General features: G+C 39.6%; 1 protein-coding gene and 1 long non-coding RNA gene across 2 annotated transcripts; both read right to left on the bottom strand.

Annotated features, from left to right (window-relative positions):
* Window positions 1–73: 73 nt before the first annotated feature.
* Window positions 74–6,969, bottom strand: LOC124513197 (uncharacterized). Its single transcript, XR_006962311.1, has 3 exons — window positions 4,039–6,969; window positions 702–839; window positions 74–292 (listed from the first exon to the last, which is right to left on the bottom strand). It is a non-coding gene; the product is annotated as an uncharacterized LOC124513197 (long non-coding RNA).
* Window positions 6,970–16,676: 9,707 nt separating this feature from the next.
* On the bottom strand, window positions 16,677–18,432 carry SRSF1 (serine and arginine rich splicing factor 1). Its single transcript, XM_047080979.1, is given in 4 exon segments — window positions 16,677–16,963; window positions 16,966–17,144; window positions 17,513–17,697; window positions 18,108–18,432. Coding segments are annotated over 4 exon segments (606 nt in total). The 5' UTR covers window positions 18,302–18,432; the 3' UTR covers window positions 16,677–16,915.
* Window positions 18,433–19,239: the final 807 nt, after the last annotated feature.

Genomic DNA, 19,239 nt, shown 5'->3' with positions numbered 1-19,239 from the left:
ACGCCAGAGAGGATAGGAAATTTTGCCCGAACATCCCCCTCTCCCGCCAAAAAAATAAACAAAAACAAGTGAGGAAGTATAGATAAGAAATTATTTTTGTCTTTTAGTACAGTCTTTCTCGCCCCACAGAACAAAAATCGAACTTGTGGTTGGACGGCGTCAGATGTCACTGAGGTGACCCCAGCCTCTGTTTGCAGTTCCAAGTCTTCCGTGTAGGCGTCACTGCTACTGGAACTTTGTAGGATGATGTCCTGAACGTTTGTTTGCTATCCTCTCCTCAGAGAGGTAGCTACTGGGAATATCAGAGACAAGCTATTATTAAACAAATGTCTCCAGTCCAAGAAGTCTCCTGTGGCGGGCAGTGAGGGGGCAGGCTGTATTGGTGATATTTTTATAAACTCTGCCTTAAAAAAATTCCTCAGATGGTCACATTATTTCAGGACTTCAACATCTTTCATAACCAATGGTCTCTTATCTCACACACTCCATTTATTCCTCTCCAGACATATTCTAATCAAGGTCACCATCTTGAACTTCCCCTATATTTACACAATAGTGATAGTATGGTTGCAGAATTCTATTCTAAAAGAAACTGAAGAGATATAATAATTTGACAGTCTGTTTCCCTTCCATCCACTACACATGTATACCCCCTCCCATTCTTTCCTTCCCTCAGTCACCACAATGAAAGGGCTGCACACCTTTTTGGTCTGGTCTGGTCTGGTTCCTTTTAGAGTCGATTCCCTATTGGACATTGCTTGGAGGCCTTGGGGATGAATGAGAAGTCTGCAGTATGGGTCGGTAGCAGAAGCAGGTAGCACATCAAGGGACAGATCAGCCTAAGACAGGAGGGGACAGAAAATGAACAGTTTCTCATACGTTCCTCAGCTAAGCTGCTGCAGTGGCCCCTATGTCTCCTATAAAATTAGTCTTATTTGGGGAGAAAAAGAAAATGGCTCAGTAAGCCTAAGTTTATATGCACATGCAAGATAAGGAGGGAACTAAGATGTAAATCTAAGGAATTAACTAGGTAAACTAAAACCTTTCAGTTCTGACCGTAGACACTGCCTGTTCTTTCATTTTCATTCAGTGACTCCACGTCTCTGCTTCTTGAGCACAGAATCACCTCAAGGTCTATGTAATTTATCTACTAAGTTTTCCTCCTCCCCAGTTTAGCCTTTCCTACTTTACAGCCTTTCAAAGGGTGTTAAGAATGAAGCTTTAGGATCATGAAAACTAGTGCTTATGAAGACCATTATTCTAATGACAATATTGCCAGACTCTTGAACTTATTCTGAGATCTAGAAACCCTTCTCCAGCAATCTTTCTCACAGCACCTCTGTTTCCCACCAACAGGAAGTAGAGGTCAAGTGAAAACAGTCCAGTTCTCATTAACGAAGAGCTGGGATTCAGAAGTATCACTTTTCTTGAGGAAAATGGCTAATTTTATCTCTATCCATGAGAGGAAACCCAAATTCCTGATTGCTCCCCAAACCCTCCCTTAAAAAGAAAATTTAACAACTTTTTAAATTCAGATGAAATTTTAAACCTTAGGATATTTTCCAGAGGGAAAATATCCAAAATTTTGGAACAATTACTCAAAAACAATCAGGTCCAAATGTTTTGAGGAATATAAGGAGGCTAACCAATAAGATTAAAGACTCCATCCCTAGAAGGGGCATTTCTACCCTTAGGACAGACAATATCCTTAACCACAAACAAATGAGCCTCTCCTCAAACCAGCTTCCACAGACAGTACTGGAGAAAGTGAAAAGACTAAGGATGTCTAAAGACAGTAAATTCATCCTGATTACTGTGAACAACTTTCAGTGGGTGAATCAGTGCTGTTACCTTTGAATATGATAACTGAAATGTTTGGTGTCTAAGCAAAAAAAGAAAAAAAAGTGTGCCTACATCCACCCAGATAAAACTCAAGATCCCCTCCTCCTCATCTTATTCAGGTTCTTCTTTCCCACTTCCTCTGCCCCAGCTTATATAACCTGTCATTTAACCTTCCAGGGATTTATTTCCTCATCTGGAAAATGAGGACAAAATAAATACGTTATCTCACAGTGATGACTTATGAATTAAATGAAAAATGTATGTAAAATGCTTAGAACATTTCCTGTAATATAAGAAGTCCTAAGTAAATATTTTTATTGGTGCTATTAGTTGGTTCTAGATTAATTTTGGGGCTGTGAATTCCGCAAAAACAGTTAATTATTCCTCTCACTTTCTTTCAAAGTAACAGGTTTTTCACCATGCCTCATCCCTCTCTCTTTTTAAGAGCTCTAATGTAAGTTGACAAAAGGCTAATGACACATGACAAAGGAAGATACCTATTAAGATCAGCTTTTCTAGGGGGCGCCTGGCTGGTTCAGTTGGAGGAGCATGTGACTCTTGATGTGGGGGCCATGGGTTTGAGCCCCATGTTGGGGGTAGAGATTACTTGAAAACTTAGATCAGCTTTTCTAAAGACAACTTTTAGCAAACATTAGAAAGTAACAGGATATTTCCTTCCTATTTCGGAGAGAATTTTAAAATCCTGTGAGTACACTGGGGTTATAATTAGATTTAGAATCCTAGGAATAGGAAACATCTCTGCTGTTGTCAATTACCTGTCCCCAAGTAAGACTTCTCAGCAAATTGAACAACAAATCAAATCCAAAACTTTCAGTAGGGAATATCTACTCCAAAGAAGTTAGAAGAGGCTTCAAATCTGTCAAGTTAATGGACTTATTCTTCATGCAAAAAAGCTAGAACTGACAACAAATCTAGGAAAAGCCAAGAATGGAATATTTGCAAATACCAAAAAAACATTGGCCAGAGAGAAGTGTTTACCCTTCATTACCAGCCTCAATGCAATCAAGGAGGAAAGGAAGAACATTTTACCAAAGGAAGCACCCCGCCCCCCTCCTCCAAACCAAACCAAAACAACAACACCCAGCCAAGCTTCTCAGGAGGAAAGCAGAAGTAATCTCCCCACCCCCTTCCAGTCCACCCCAACTTCATAACCACACTAAGGGCTTAAGCCAATTGCCTGTGGCCCATGTGGTCAGAAGCTGGGTTTGTGTTTCAATTCTACCACCTAAAGTGTCATCACTAGTTATTTCTGCTTTAACTGGTAAGGTGAGGAAGGGGAAACAAGGGAGAATTTTTTTCTCTGATACCTATTTAAGTTCCTTGACAGCTAGACAATCACAGAGAACAAAGGTAAAGGAAATAAATCCACTCATTTTCCTGGTAGACATTTAGTTCAGCTAGTAGTTGAGGGTTCTAAAACACTTGTTTCTAAGAAGGGTCACATCCCCAAGATGCCAAAAACAAGTCCAAAGCCATAGAAACACATTTGTCAGTTTAACTCTTCTAGAAAGAAGCTACCAGAAATCAATGTTAAACCTATCAGTTCCATCCACAAATCATTTAAGTAGAAAAGCTAACTTCCGTTTCACAACTCCTAAATGACAGAGAACATCTAACAAATAGCCAGCAAAATAGCATAGCACATAAGAAGGAAAGAAAGTAAGACAGGTCAAAAATACACCAAGTAAGAAATTCAATACAACTGGAAAACATACTCTCAGGCACCAAACATTTCTCCTTTGGCCACCTGTTCCTCCCTGCCCTCAGATGCCCCAAGCCCTGGGTAATGGCTCAGCTTGGAAAAAAGTTGATACCTAACAAGTCACACAAACTTGGTGGGCCTAAACCCAACTAAAAGCTTAGCTCAGTTACATCATCATGCTAATGGTCAAAAACATAAATTAAATCCTTACATGAAGCTATTCTGGTACAGAGGTAAAACTCTTTTCAGTGGCTTTAGCCTCCACCCCACACACATTCCACTAGTTAAAAGATGGATGTAATGAAACTGAACAGCATTGTGCTGTTTCATCTGCATTACCAGAAAAACACTATTCATTTGCAACAAGAGACCACTACTTATTAATGCCTGTCCAAATGTCGTGAAGAGTAGGGGCGGAGCAAAAACAGATAAATCAAATGAATATTCTTTAACCCGAACCCTGATAGACACACCTCATTGATAATTTCTTCACACCAGATTTAGTAGTCCAGAATTCAGGAAGGATTGTGTTTCTCAGAAATCTCCAAAGAGTTAGCATATTAATTAATACAGGCGGATCTTATGGTTCCCTCTTTCTGAGTCCGCAGTCCTTCCTCTCCCTTTCATGGACCTAGAATTAAGAAAAAGCCTCATCGGGTCAATCTGATGTTCTGCTGTGGATCCCTCCATTCCTGGTAAAAAAGGGAACAGGGAATAATGAAACAGGTGTTGAGGAACCGATGTATTATGCTCCCTGCATGAGGGAAGTGAGCAGTGGTGACCTAAGACACTAATGCGGCATCACAAGACTAGCTAGACTAAGCTTTAGGAAGGCTACTCCACTCTAGAAAGTAAGCCAAGAGATGGCAACACAAGGCCACGACAGCATAACATCTGGCTAAGGAGGAATTCACTCCTTTAAAGATGTTTCTTGACCCTGAGTAGTCCCTGAACTAGACACTGCCTAAAGCTCAGTCATTGGGTCCAGGCCTACAAGCAGGTGCAGGAACCTGGCAAGCTGTTAAAGCTCAACATAGGGACACAGCTGTACTCCACAGTTGCTCCTTAAGCTGTGAATAAAACATCAAGCTTACAGCTATCCACAAATACTACTCGAAACATTGTATCCTTGATTGCCTGAGCAGAGACAACAAGCTCTTTGCTAGAATTGAAGAGGACCAGAATTCCTAGAAGACAGTGTAGGTTGACTTGAACAATTTACTCTGGTAAAACAGGGAAGATGGGAGAATCTAGATTTTTCTCCTGAAGTTATCTTTTCAACAAAGCATACAAATCTCTACTAGTTGACAGAATTAGCTCTCTAGCCCCAAGGCCTGACCCTGTCCTCTTCTTTTTGTTTTCCTGACCTTACATAAGTACCCCCGGCCCCCTTCAGCTCCCAGCTATTTCGTCATTTTTCCAGCTTACTCTGCCGGCCCCACCTCTCCTTTCACTTTCTCTCACCTTTCATTCAACACTTAATCACAAATAGTCAATCTAAGCTGGTGAAAAAGCTGCTGGGAGCATCAGGTAGGTATAAAGTAATCCCAGAAACAGGCATTCTGGGGGTTAGGATACACATTTCTGCCTTTTAGTAGTTTGCACTTTAGATAGGAAAGGCAATATACTTACTCTTCATATATGGAAGTGCATCTTCAGAACAATCTATTAATGCATTTATAGATTTATAATTAAGGGATGAAAAAAATCCTTTAGTGATGCTTCTCAGGAACACTGGAACTAGTAACTTTTATTCCTAATTATTCATCCAGTCCCCTACACAGTACACTCAGAAAAACTCATGAAGCTTGAGGAAGCCCCCATATGTTTGATATGTTAATTTAGCTCAGTTATTCTGATCACTTAGGCAAAGCAGACAGAAGGGTCCAAATTGGTACAGAAATCTGTGATTAGCCTCTCACCAAAGACATGAGAAAACTGAAAAGGGTGCTGGACTACTACAGATAGGTTTAGGATTTATTCCAGTGATTTCCTTAAAACCACAAGAATTTGGGGCTGGGGACACACTGGGAAGACAGGCAGCAGTAAGGGAAAAGGGCACTACCAACCCAACATCTGCCATCAGTAATGTTTAACTTAGTAAGCCTATCCTGGTAGCTCTAAGAGCCCTGGTGAACACCTAATCTTAGAGATATTGCATGGTTAAGGTCAAATTCAGGCTGTGCTAATTTCTACCCAGAATGACATATTTCATTCATATTTTGAAAGGCAGTCCAGGACCTCTCAGGGACTACTTTCCCACTTCATAAAGGGTCCTAATCAGCTTAAAGACAAATCAAAGTGCTCACTAACTCTCTCCTTAGAGAAACGGCTCATGTATCACCATCCCATAGCTATTATGGAAGTTTTGCTATTTCAATATGTAAGTATTAATTGAGCACCTATTAAATGTCTGGAACTGTACTAGTCACTGGGCATACTTTTATGGAGCTCCTCCCAGTAGAGAAATTAAAACTTGAAAAGAATCATAGACATTTGTATGAAGTGCTTAAAAACGATTGGAAGGAAAAAAAAATTTAAAGCAGGCATTTGATTTCTTTACTACTAAATAGACTTCACCTCATTAGTTCTCACATAAATTATAGCTTTAACACCAAAGATCATCATAAAGGATTGTTAAATATCAACACGGATGCCTAAGAAGTTGTATACATACTCAGGGCTAAGTGTAATGCAGACTATTACTGAAGTCACCATACATTGGCTTTTAAAATTCATCTACCTCAAGTAGTAAAGCAATTCAATCTTTCTGTAGTGGATCTCTTTCACTAATACAAATTTGTGTTAAGTGTATATTCAGCTACTAGAACAAATGCATGTTTGTGGACATTTACCCATTCACAGGGTCTTTTCTATCTTACTGTCCTTTGCGGCCTGCCCCCAGTTAGGAGTGGCTAGCCAAGCCCTGGTTGTACCCTGAGGCCAGCCTGACTAGTAGGAGTTAAAAGAGGGCAAGGGCATTTCTGATGCTGGCTTTACACTGCATACTAGAAAGTCAGGGATCACCTGACCTTCCTGCTGCTGAGCTCTGGGCCACAGCCACTAAGACTAAAACATGGATCAAAGACAGCACCATGGGACACCCTGGTGGTGTCAGGTGGATATTACAGGTGATTTTCACTTAAGCCCCTAGAAGCCACCACACTGAAAAAGGCAGGCTGGCTTAAAAAAAAAAAAAAAAAAAAAAAAAAAAGCAATGTGGTAGTAAAATGAACAAATTTGTCACAAGATTCAAGTTCTGGGCCTGTCACTTTTAGTATCTTTCAGCCTATTATCTCAACTGCAAAATGAGGCTAATGCCACTCCAAGATTAAAATGAATCAAAGTATTTAATGGAATAGTTAACTACTACCATTGAGAATAAGGTATTTAATGCCTTTGCATTTTTCCTTTAAAAAAGGTAGCAAGGGCATGAACCCTTGAAGTCACTACTTTGGAAATAAGCCCAATCTGATTAGAGGACCATACTACTTAAGCCATGCAGTGCACCTGTATAGGATTTTATGAACAGATTTATTCATAAACATTAAGGTATTAGCATATGAGCATCTTGGAAGTGTCAAAAAGTTAACAGTGCTTGCTCAGTTTACTATGTAGCCAGGGGGAATATATGTACACAAAACAATTATACAACAGATTAAAAGCAACATGCAAGCGCATACATCATATGCAACAATATATAAATGTGAAGAAAAGCAAAGCAGAATTATAGTGCAATTAGTCCAAGAATGCTTAAGTCTTTAGCTGATCATGAAGGGGTGGTTGAATCAGAGGCAAAAGGAATGGGGATGCTGGTAGTGAAGGAGAGGTTTGTTGAGTCTCTTGGCTTTGAGACAATTAACAGGGCAGGGTCCTGGAGTCATGTTAAGATTCTCCCAAACCAAGGAAATATATTACCCATTTCCTAAATTCTATATAAATCTTCACATATGAATGCCTTTTTGGATACATAACCACCAAAAGAATCCAACCCAAAGGGAAATCTGCAGGAATTCTCATTGAGGTATGACCACAAAGTCTGGAAGTAATTTAAAGCTTCTTCTGTTAAAAACCGTGACTAAGAATGATGTAAAAAGGAGACACAGGAAGAAGCACCAGGAGGGAACCATTCTACCCTTAGGGAGACAACAGCATCAATTCTTGATGATCTATTCTCAGAGTGTGCACAGCTTACCAAAACAAAAACAAAAACAAAAACAAAAACAACTTTCTTCTGGACTTTGTAAGACTGATCTTGGGGCAACATTATAATGGGAAAAGTTACTTGGATTAGGTTAGAATTTAAATTTGAATTTCCTAGTTTCACATCTGAGGAGCCATTATTTGATGCAGTGTTAAGAACACAATAGTTTTCTCAATCCAACCAGTTAACCCAAGCTTGTGAAATAGACTTCTATAGTGTGTTGCTTTCTAAGGAATAAAAGTTCTTTCAGCACTGCATTTGGCTGAATGGAGATACAAATACTTCTACAGAAACCTCACTGGGTACTAAAAAAACCACAAAACTTCCAATAGTAATAAAATAAATTTGTGAGATTAAATGCATCACAGAGAAGAAATGTGAAGTTTATAGTTTCAGGAATGAAGTTTAACAGAGGATGATCAGGACTTGAAGCTTCAGGGTGACTAATGGGGAGGGAAGGAGAAAGGTCTACAAACACACAAAAGTAAAAACAAGCATGGTCCGTTATTTACCAAATCAACCAGAGCAAGGGAAGATGTGATTGAGAATAGTGATAAATTGGAAAGGTAGACCTATTGTTGATTCGTATTAAGGGAGTTGACATGAAATCAGCTAAAACACTTCAGTAATGAATTTGGGTGTATAGATAAGGATGCTGGTATGGCAAATGGAGATGGAACACAAACTGAACAGCATTTTGAACTGTATCTGGCAAATAAGCTCTAGTTCAAGTTGTAGATACAATGGTACTGGGCTAAAAACTGGTTACACAGAAAGTGGTATGCAATTTTACTACCTAGTTTTAGAGGACAAAGGAACCATTTTCAGTTGTCTTTGTTTTAGTGCCAGCCAACATTTCACGCCTTAAAACGTGGATGTCACTTTTGGTTTATTTTATAACTCAAAAAAAAAAAAAAAAAAAGTCTCCAAAAATAATTAGAAACACTCCAGGAGGTCACAGAATGGAAAATGATATTTTAATGTTACATACAAATATTTAGCTTCTACTACTACACAATCAATAACAAAGATTTATTCCCAACTTAGACACAGAAAAAATATAGACCTATATTTACTGATTACTTATTCAAGATACTCAGAATGGGAAATAATTCAAATTTCTAGGTTTCTCTTCCAAAGCAATTGAATGATTATCTTGAGTGTCTATTCAGTGCATAGCTATTTTGTGCTATACCTGGAAGGGGGAGGAAGAAAGGTTATGACCTGTTAGAAAAGACAGATACATAAACAACTCACTGATAATCAAGACAGAATGGCAAAAGTTAAGATACAGTAGAAATACTCTGTGGGAACAGGGGAAGGACCAATAGTGCTCATTCAAATAAGTTTATTTAGTGACTATCGTGCCAGACACCACCTTGGTTCCTCAGGAAATTAAAATTCATGAAACAAGGAAGTTGAAGTAGATGGCCGGATAGTGCAAGCAAGCTAGGTGACCTAGCTATACTCGAGGTACACACACACAAGTCTGTGTCCACACACAAAGGAATGATTCTGTCCGTATGACAGGCATTAAGTTTCCAGGAGGTGATTTTTGACATACTATCCAATGTTAAATCTCTCTAAATGAAGAGATGGAAGGCACTGCAGGAGAAAAAAAACACTAGGACCAAATGCAAGAAATGCTGGGGAACGCCACGTCCTGGGATATGGAGCGTATCAGGGGGAGGGCTAGAGATGAAGCTATAAAGGTAGGCTGGGGGCTAGGTTACCAAAGGCCTCAGGTGCCTTATTTCTAAGACTAACCTCCAAGCAATGAGGTTTCAAAATACTCTAGTAGGGAGTGACAGGATAAATTTTTCATTGGGGAAAAAAAAAAATCACCCTACCAACAGTGGCTGGTGGACAGTTGGGGCTTGCGGTGAGGATACTAATGAAATTCTAACCACACTTAAAATTCACTGACCATACAGTAGATGTTGTTAACTCAAATTGCCAAGTAAGCCACTTTAAGGGCAGAAGAGATTCAGCCCAGTACTTCCAAGTCCTATTTAAAGGCTGTCGGTTGTCTTTTGACTGATACAGCAGTCCATTCCTAAGTTTCACACCTTAATCGTTGCCACAACTTGAAAACTTATCCCAAACTTTGTGTGTTAAGGCTTCCCTAATAGCACCTCAGGACATAATTCTACCATGCCTCTGGCAATTTACAATCTCCAAGTTCAGCTTTTTTCTTTTACAGTCAATTCTGGAGTTCCAATTGTACAATTTTGGTTTTAGAGTGCTTCTTCACAAGTTCGGCTAAGGAGACCCCATAGCTAACACTGCTAAGATTAAAGACACAGGCATAATCAACCTAGAGTCCTCTTAATCCAACCTGCACCAAGCCTGCTAGTCAGCAACCACCTTCTGTGGCTACACTTGCCACATAAAATGTTAGTTAAGCAGGCAACCTCTGTGTAAACTTGATTCTGCTCTCTCTTGGAAAAATACTTTTATTTGCTCTTTTAGAATCTTATTCTTCAAAGCATACAAGTTTCTAACATCAATGTTTTAAGGTGTGTGCTCCCATACCCATTTTCTTGAGTAAACTGTATCATCGACTGGACCTAAAATTTTTAACAGTATTTTTATAGTGAATTTAAACAAGAGTTAAGTTTGTGTCCTTTGAGTTTTTTTGCAATATAAGGTTATAGAGAGGGGAATGATGGGAATGACGAATGCTGAAATTTAAGGTTTCTTAATATAAGATGGCATTAAGTAAACATGACAAAAGAACTATGTGTACAGACTTTATGGTCACAAGATACTGTGTGTCTAGTTAAGCAAAGCTTAGAGAACAGACAAATGTAAACAGTTAACCTGATGAATAAGCAGGATTTTAAGACACACTAATACTCATTAAGTCTTTCAGTAATGCTAAGAAAGAAGATTCCAGAAACCTGTTTCACGCCATATAAACAAACAACAAAGGTCCCAGAATACATATTTGTTTTTCCTAGTATAGGACCGATTTTATGCCTAGATTGCTTTGTGTAGCACATCTACTCCTGTATCCAATTCTTATACTTCTGGCCTTACTGATCTATACCTGTAGGTGTACAAGGGAAACAGGGAAACAAGCAAATTCACATCTACAGCGTTTTCTCCTAAGTCCCCAAACCTAGACATTTTTCTTTATAGGTTCGTTCAGTACTAGTAAATCTCTATTTGAGACCTAAATGGATTCCTACTCAACAGATGGGAAGGCAAAGGTAAAGTTATAGTAAGGAAACTTACTCAAAAAACCCCACTTAACTTTGAAGCTAATAGGATTAAGGCAGTTGCTCTCCACTTGCTTTAGGGATGTTTTACAGTAGGGATAATTTCCTGGTTGATTTTGTGTAATAGCCCCCTCTAGTGGCCATACGGTTTTCCCTAGCATTTATTCAAACAGGAGTGGAATATTAAAAAAAAAAAAAAGGAAAAAGAAAATTAGACATCTGGCATCCCTACAAGTGGTTTTGTTCATATTTGGTGAAGATGAATATAGCATTCTATAGAGGCTCTCAATTTCCACTATCTTCACACCGATAGTTCTATCAATAGTTGCCAGATTACAGTCCTAAATTACAGGAGTTAAGACATTTAACTTTGTTGCGCGTTAACTCCTTTGTGCTTAAGAGATAAAGACAAACACCCAGGATCTGCAGAACTCAAGATCTTAAGTATTGTTTCATCTATCTGTTTTGCACACCTACCTACAACTGCAACCACCTTATGCAAAGGTATGCGTTAAGTGTAAATTTTCTCTCCCCAATAACCCAGCTGCAGAACTTATTAGAATGTTTATTATGAGGTTATTTCTGCCTAAATTAACTTCTACATGACAAAGACTAATTTATTCAATTTATTTTTTCAGAAGCATCAAGTGCTTTTTGTAACAAAAATTCGATTCCTACAAAATCACAACCACCTTTAATGTAAGCCTGTCAGGTATAGCTTTTGAAGTTAATCAAGAAGCATCCCCAAAGTCCTCAATCACAGGAGTAAGTCTAACTTCCTGGGCCTCTTTTTAAAGTTTTTGCCAGGATTGCTATTTGTTCAATAGGCAATCAAAATGAACACAATGAACAGATGCTTCCTTATAATCTCATTACTTCATGCCAATCCCAGCTTCTCATATAGGATCAGACTGATCAATGTAAAGTCCTGTAAAGTACTGAAAAAAATTACCCCCCAAGAATAAAATGTACCACTACATACACTAGGATGGCAGAATTTCCTTCAGTGGAGTACAACTGTTGAGTCCACAACAGCGACAGAATATAAAGAAATGTGGGTCATACCTTTTTTCTCGTGGCTGCTTCAGCCTAAAAAGATGGGGAACTTACATCTCAATAAAGGATCCACACTTAACAGGTTTTTCACTCACAAGCCCAAAGTTATACAGGTTTGGCTCTTCATTCTATTAGTTCTACAATCTCTTACCCAAACTTGTGGAGGCAAATGTATTTGAAATTTAGAGTCATTTTCACTTTATAATATTAAAATATATGGTATATAGCCCCTGTACCATTTAACACCCTCAGCAAAGCCTATGGTAACTGTGTAACAAAATACCAATATTTCTGCAGAAGACCGCGTAGCCCCAGAAAGTGCAAAATGAAGGCATCAATTCTGGTCAGGTTTTACATTCAACAACAAATTTTGTTTTCAGAGTTTTTTGGATAAGAGATTGTGAACCTGTTTTCTGCCTTTGCACTCTATACCGGGATAAAACTAAGTGAAACCAAAGGATGGTTATGTAACAACAGAACTTCAGCCTAATAGCTTTTACTACTACTTATGATAAATACATACATATAACTTAATTTGTAATTTCAGCGCTTCGTATACAAAGTGAAAAGACGCAGTTCATCTACACAGAAAACTTGAAAAAAACAAAAAAACCCCACGTCAGCCCTAATGAGCAAGAGGTTTCAAAGATAAAACTGAGAAAGCTGAAATTCTAAATCCATCTTATTCAACTTAAACACTACAAGGAGTGTCCACGGGAACACTCAAAATTTATAAAAGTATAAAACTTAGGAGAAAAAACATTTTAAATGAGGAAAATCTGTTATACAAAACTTAAAAAAATTATTAAACAAAATTTTAAAATAAAATTCAGATCCCAAACAATTACAAATCAGAAAATGGGTTTCTTACCTTTAGTTTCCAGAAGGATGTGGGCTGAACAGCAAGGTGGGTTATTCAATCTGACGTTATGAAAAATAATTGCTTCTTAGAAAGACTTAGAGGAGTTTTTCCTTGGTTAGAAAATAACAAACTAATTATAGGTTCCCTACACTATTCTAAGGAGACACAAATAGGGAGAGAAAAGGGGAACAATACAGGGCAGCTTTTTTAGTTCTAAAACAATGTGACTTTAGTAGCTGCCAAAACAGGAGAGGTTTAGGACTCATTTCCTAAGAGTGGAAAAAACAAAACAAAAACAACAAAGCCTACATCTCCCCTCACAGCTTCCAGCGGTCTGGACCCGCACCCATCTATCTTTCATAAATATGCAGTCAAGTTCTCTCATCTTCAGACAGCCTATTTATGACACATTTCCCATCTCACTTCAATTACTGAGGTTGGAACTACTATGATTTTTAGTAGAGTACATCTTTCAACTTAGGTTTAATGCACTCAATCTTGAGTGAAGGCATTTTCATCTTGGTCTGATTTCCAACACATTCAATGAACACAGGCCTAAGCCTAGCTCACATTAACCTTCCCAAAATTAGTTGTTTAAAATACTTATGTTCTACACATAAAACAGAACTTGTCAGTTTTAATAGGAAAAATCTTTCCACTTCTTGAACATTGGATTTTGAATTCTTGCATAAGAACTAGTGAATTTCTTAGTCTATACCAAGTTCTTTACTTAAATAAAGAATCTGTTTTGAACTTAAGATCCCTTCCCCTTACTCCCTACATTCCACAAGGTTCATCTACATGTTTTGGTTAGGTGCCCTTATGCAAATCTCTCTCGGGGCCCATTTCCTCTACCACCAAGATCAGGTCTAGTTTTTTCTAGGTTTGAAATTATGTCACCTGCATAGTGGTCTTAAATTCAGCTTCCAACTCTGATTAGCATCCAAGGCAAATGTTAAGATTTAGTTATTTCTTTTGGGTGCAAAAAAATGTGTTTTGATGGTTTTTGACTAGCTATGAGGAAATCAAAAGAAAAACATTAGGGATTTTAACTAAAAATCTACTTCCCCAATTCACTGAAAATTTAGCACCAAGGGGCTGTCAAGTAAAAAGATACAAGAACTAGCAGACTAAGCTATAAATCACTGCTTTGGTAGGTTTTGGATACAGAATAATCTTATGGTTGACAAGGGTTCACAGGCAAAATTTTAAAGCCCAGCTTTTTATTAACAATAATTCACTCAAATATAAACAGTTAATATACTAGTGTAGTATTCACATTTCAAAACAAAGTAATTTGTTTCTAATCTGTGAATTGAACATTTAATACTTACCAATTTTTGAGAAGAGCTTGACAATCTCCAACACTATCCCCAAGTTAACATTAACTAGTCACTACCCAAATTTTGCACAAAAACCTATGCTGTCTAGATTATCACCAAAAAATAAACATCTATAAATTTCTAATCATTTTTATCAAAGTACGGGAAACTTATCTTTCGGAAACTAGATCATCCCATTTACCATATTATATACACCAAATTCCTTCTTATCTCCCTGAAGACTTTTACAATTAACATTAAGAGATGGCTAATACCATTTATTAGAGATTACCTTTCAAGAAGCTTTAATTTACTAATACATAACACAAGAATCAGTATCTTATCAAAGTATTAACGGATAGTCACCCACTTAAAATTTTACATGAAGAGGAAAAAGGACAACCATGCATAGTTTTTTAAAAAATGTTTATTTTTTTTTTTCAAAGAAAAACGGCAATAGCCAATTGGAAACCTACTTATTCTTCAACTCCAATTTTGTTCTTTAAATTTAGAAGTGACTTACTGATTTACTATTTTAAACAAACCCCCCCTTTCCCCTTTAAATGTTTACCATCTACTCGTGCTGAATCCTTCCAAGGAGATTGCTCCAGCGTATTATCTCCAGGTCCTCGCTTTGCTCCTTTTACCAAAAAATGCAAAACACAATTCCATCGTGCATCTTAAGGGCTCCAATCGTCAAAAATAGGAAAAAAAAAATCTTTGGAATAGCCAATTAAGTTGAATAAAAAAAAAAAAAAAAATCCACACGAATGCGGTTTGGTTGGGGCAGGAATCCACTCCTATGTTCCTGGTAATCTGATCCCGCTCCATGAATCCTTGTAATTCATCCTCCCTATCCTATCCACATTATGATTTGAATCCAATGATCCAGCTCCAAGGATTGGGATCCAGTGAGCCCTCTCCAATCCAAACCTTTATAACCAGCAAAACCAAAAAAGAGGAGGCAAAATGTTAGATACTGTAATCAAAAAAGGTTTCTGGGGAATGATGAGTTATGTCTGTCATCAGTTTAACAGATGTACATCAATAACTATCAAATTCCCCAAAACAAGTTTCTGAATGGTGTTCAGATAAATTTTAGAAACTTAATCATCATAGAGACTAATTGGAAGAAGCATTTTATATTTACAGTTCAACTGATAATGCCAACACTTGTTACTGTACAGCGTATTACAGGTTTTGTGGTTGCAAAAAGTTATGTAGTTGAAAAGTTTACTGGTATTGCTACCCACCCTAAGTCTAAACTAAACCTAATGCTCCCATCTGCAATTTAATTTGTAAATTAAAGTGTTTTAAACGAGTCAATTATGAATATTAGTTAAAAGGGGAAGGTGAGACTTAAAAAGTATTCCCAACTAGATTATCTACACCAATACATTGGAATTCTCTATTTTGCTTTCATTTTGTCTTAAAAAAATGAAATAGCAACGCTATATCAGTCACACAGAGGACATGCAGATTTAGCAGTATTGATATTATACTCTATCTGGTTGGAATTAAAGACACCCTGTACCCACATGTACACCAACAGCAGGTCACACATTAACAGTTGTAACTAAGCACTGTGACAAATTAGCCAGTTCTTCCCACATTAGTCCCTATTAAAACAAAAAAGGGGGGAAGGGAGCAAAATAAATTGTTACAAAATGGGCAATGTAACATTTGCCACAATTGCCAAGGTTTAAAGAGCAAAGCAATTGTAGCTAAAGATAACTGCATAAGATGTTTGCAAGTGTTTTAAGGTAGATGTATATAATCACTTTAAACCCTTGCCTTTTAGTATAAGGTCAATACTGCCAATTTCATCTGTGACAATAGCACTTGGAGTCATACCATTGCCTCCATTATTGATCTGATCCTCCTCAATCCTCCTTTTGACAATCCTAAAATGATTGAAATGTGCTCCACAATCCTTAATCCAAAGCATTCTTAATCCATCTCTTCAGATATGTCTACAGAAAGACACATGAAAAGCAAGATAAACATAAGAACTTCCCCAGGTAAGATAACCACAAACACCCCCCAACATCCCCAGTTCACACAAACCAGAGCAGAATAGACATTTACACAATATCACAGTCTGAAGAGCATGGAGAGTTAACTAAATTTAAACAATCCTGTCTATGACATCACTTAAAATACATTTTATCAGACATGAGGGGAATGTAGATGTTAGGAGCAAGGGGATATTACACAAGAATGCAATTCAACACTTTAGCCCATTCTGAACAAAACAGTTTGAATTAAAAAATGAAAAGATTGTACTGAGTAAAGGAAAACTGTATACAACATGGGTTCTACAAAAAGTGTCACCAATCATCTTATGTACGAGAGCGAGATCTGCTATGACGGGGAGAATAGCGTGGTGATCCTCTGCTTCTCCTTGGGGAATAACTGCGACTCCTGCTGTTGCTTCTGCTACGGCTTCTGCTACGACTACGGCTTCGAGATCGTGATCTTCCATAACTTGGACTTCTGGGCCCATCAACTTTAACCCGGATGTAGGCAGTTTCTCCCTATTGAATAGACAGAACTTTCGATTGAAAGATCTAAGCTTTCACCTGTCTTCAGGCATGCTGAACGAATACAATGTAACTAAAACCAGAAATCTGGTACTTTACTTGGACACCCTTGCCTGAATCTTACCTTCAAATTCCACTGTTAAGACCACTGTATCCAATTCTGGCCAAAGAAAAGAGTAAGTGTAAAAAACCTACCTCATGGGATCTAAACTTAGTGTTATCCAGTTTTCGAACTGCATAGGTCATATCTTCTTTCCGTACAAACTCCACGACACCAGTGCCATCTCGGTAAACATCAGCATAACATACATCACCTGCTTCACGCATGTGATCCTTCAGATCCTGCCAGCTTCCACTTGGAGGCAGTCCTAAAAAGGTATTTTTTCAACACCACTCACTCTATATTTCACATTAAACTTGAAATTTACACTAAAACAAAAACTACTTTAAAATTAATTAGACTCAAGATCCTAGGTTAAGAGCTGCTAAGATCCTGGAATCCAGAGTCCAAACTTACTTGCAAAGATCTTCATATTCTAGGTACTCAACCTAATGGTAAATAACTACGTGGTAACAGGTATATCTCCACTACAGTGTTCCTTGTTACTAAATTTACCCGAGCAACTAATTTAAGACCTATCACAAAAACTTGCATTTGTCAACACTGCTCACGCAAGGAAAAACTTAAAAGTGGTTTCTGTCCCTTCTCAACAACCCACACGAACAGTAAACTCACCAGAGACAACCACTCTGTTTTCAGAACGCCTGGATGGGGGGCCATAGCGGCCTCGGGGAGCCCCGCCACCTCCACCCCCGCCGCCGCCTCGGCCGGTGCCACGGCCGCTTCGAGGAAACTCCACCCGCAGACGGTATCCATCGTAATCATAGCCGTCGCGACCATATACCGCGTCTTCCGCGTCTCTGCGTGATCATAGAAAGCAAAAGGCGTAAGAAAAAGGACCGGGGAGGGGCAGCTAACTCAGTCGGGAACTAGCGGCCCCCCGCACATGCGCACCCAGCATGGAAGAGCCCACATGCGCTGCATAATAGGAATGGCCCCTCCCCCACCCAGAAGCACGCCAGGTTCCCGACCACTACACCAGCCCTCAGCGCCTCAGTTTCCCGCTCCGAGACCGAAAGTCCGCTCTGGGGACGTCCATGGGCCCAGTCACCAGAGAAGCCACAGCGACTCGGCTCCTTACTCGACTCCTGCATGGGCGACATCGTCTTACCCCCAACCTAAGAGCCCACCTCCCCATTCTTTGTATCAAGGCCTTTCCCAACTACTCCCAACTTATTGCCTCAAGGCCGCAAGCCCCGGGCCGCCTCACCGAGGGTCCTCGAACTCAACGAAGGCGAAGGGCGGTCCTCCGCGGCGATTCTTGAGATCGATGTCACGGATAGCACCGTATTTGTAGAACACGTCCTCAATGTCCTTGGTTCGGATGTCTGGAGGTAAGTTACCCACGTAGATGCGGCAATCGTTGTTCCCTGCCGGGCCACGAATCACACCACCTCCCGACATGGCGGCGACGAAAAGCGCGGACTCGAGAACAGGCCTTCCCACCAAGCCTAGCGCACGGCAGAGCGAGCCCGCAGCGACACCACGTCTCCCGCGGCCCCTCCAAAATGGCGCCTTTATCAGCTCGGCGCACGGATATGGGGGGAGGGAGGAAGAGAAGCGGGAGGAAGCAGCTATTCGATCTCAGTACGCACGCGCAAGAGCGTAACGGGCACTGCGATAGGTACGCTCACGCACGTGCGACGTCACCCTCCGCGCGAAGGGAGAAAAAAGTTCCCCGCGTTCCGATTTGCGGAGTGGCTTGCCAGTGAAGTGACCAGTCGTTTGGTAAGAATTAAACACAGATCCATCGGTAAACGGGCTACTAATCCCTGACGAGTCTTAAAGGATAGTCAACTTTCCCAGGAACGAGTCCCTTTTAAAAACAAGTCCGCGCCTTGAAAGCCTTTGGTGAAACCTAGCCTTGAGCTGTGTCCCACAATGCTCTGCGGCGTTAACGGCCTTTGGCGGGAAAGACTGCCGGGGGCGGAGTTAAAGGGGAAGGGACCTGGCCGTTGCTCCGGAAACGCGGACATTCTCGGAGAGTGCTGCTAGTCCAGGAGTTCCGCCGCTTGTGATTCAGGCTTGTGATTCAATCAGGAGTCGAGGCTTGACTTTGTATTCCCGCCCCTTCTCCTGCGCTCAGGCGGTGAGCTGCTTAGATAAGGGTCTAATTTAGGGCAACCCAGCTTAGACTCCTTGGTAAATACTTTGCACCAAGTACCGTTCCACCGTCGGTTTAAAACTTAACTTTGTATGGCTCAATTCAACACACCTTGATGTAGTGGCGGTGGTTTGAGCTGTATTCAGTCAGCCAGGACTCAGACCTCAGCTTCTCTTTAATTGCCTAGCCCTACCGCAGAGGAGAGGTCCAGTGAAGGCTTGAAGAGTGACGTGCCTGT

Source organism: Lynx rufus, unplaced genomic scaffold (genome assembly GCF_022079265.1).
Source record: "Lynx rufus isolate CCGP_SWC_20201006 ecotype Redwood Valley unplaced genomic scaffold, mLynRuf1.p SCAF_18, whole genome shotgun sequence".
NCBI classification, from domain to species: Eukaryota; Metazoa; Chordata; class Mammalia; order Carnivora; family Felidae; genus Lynx; species Lynx rufus.
This window is presented reverse-complemented; position numbering and strand designations above follow the sequence as displayed.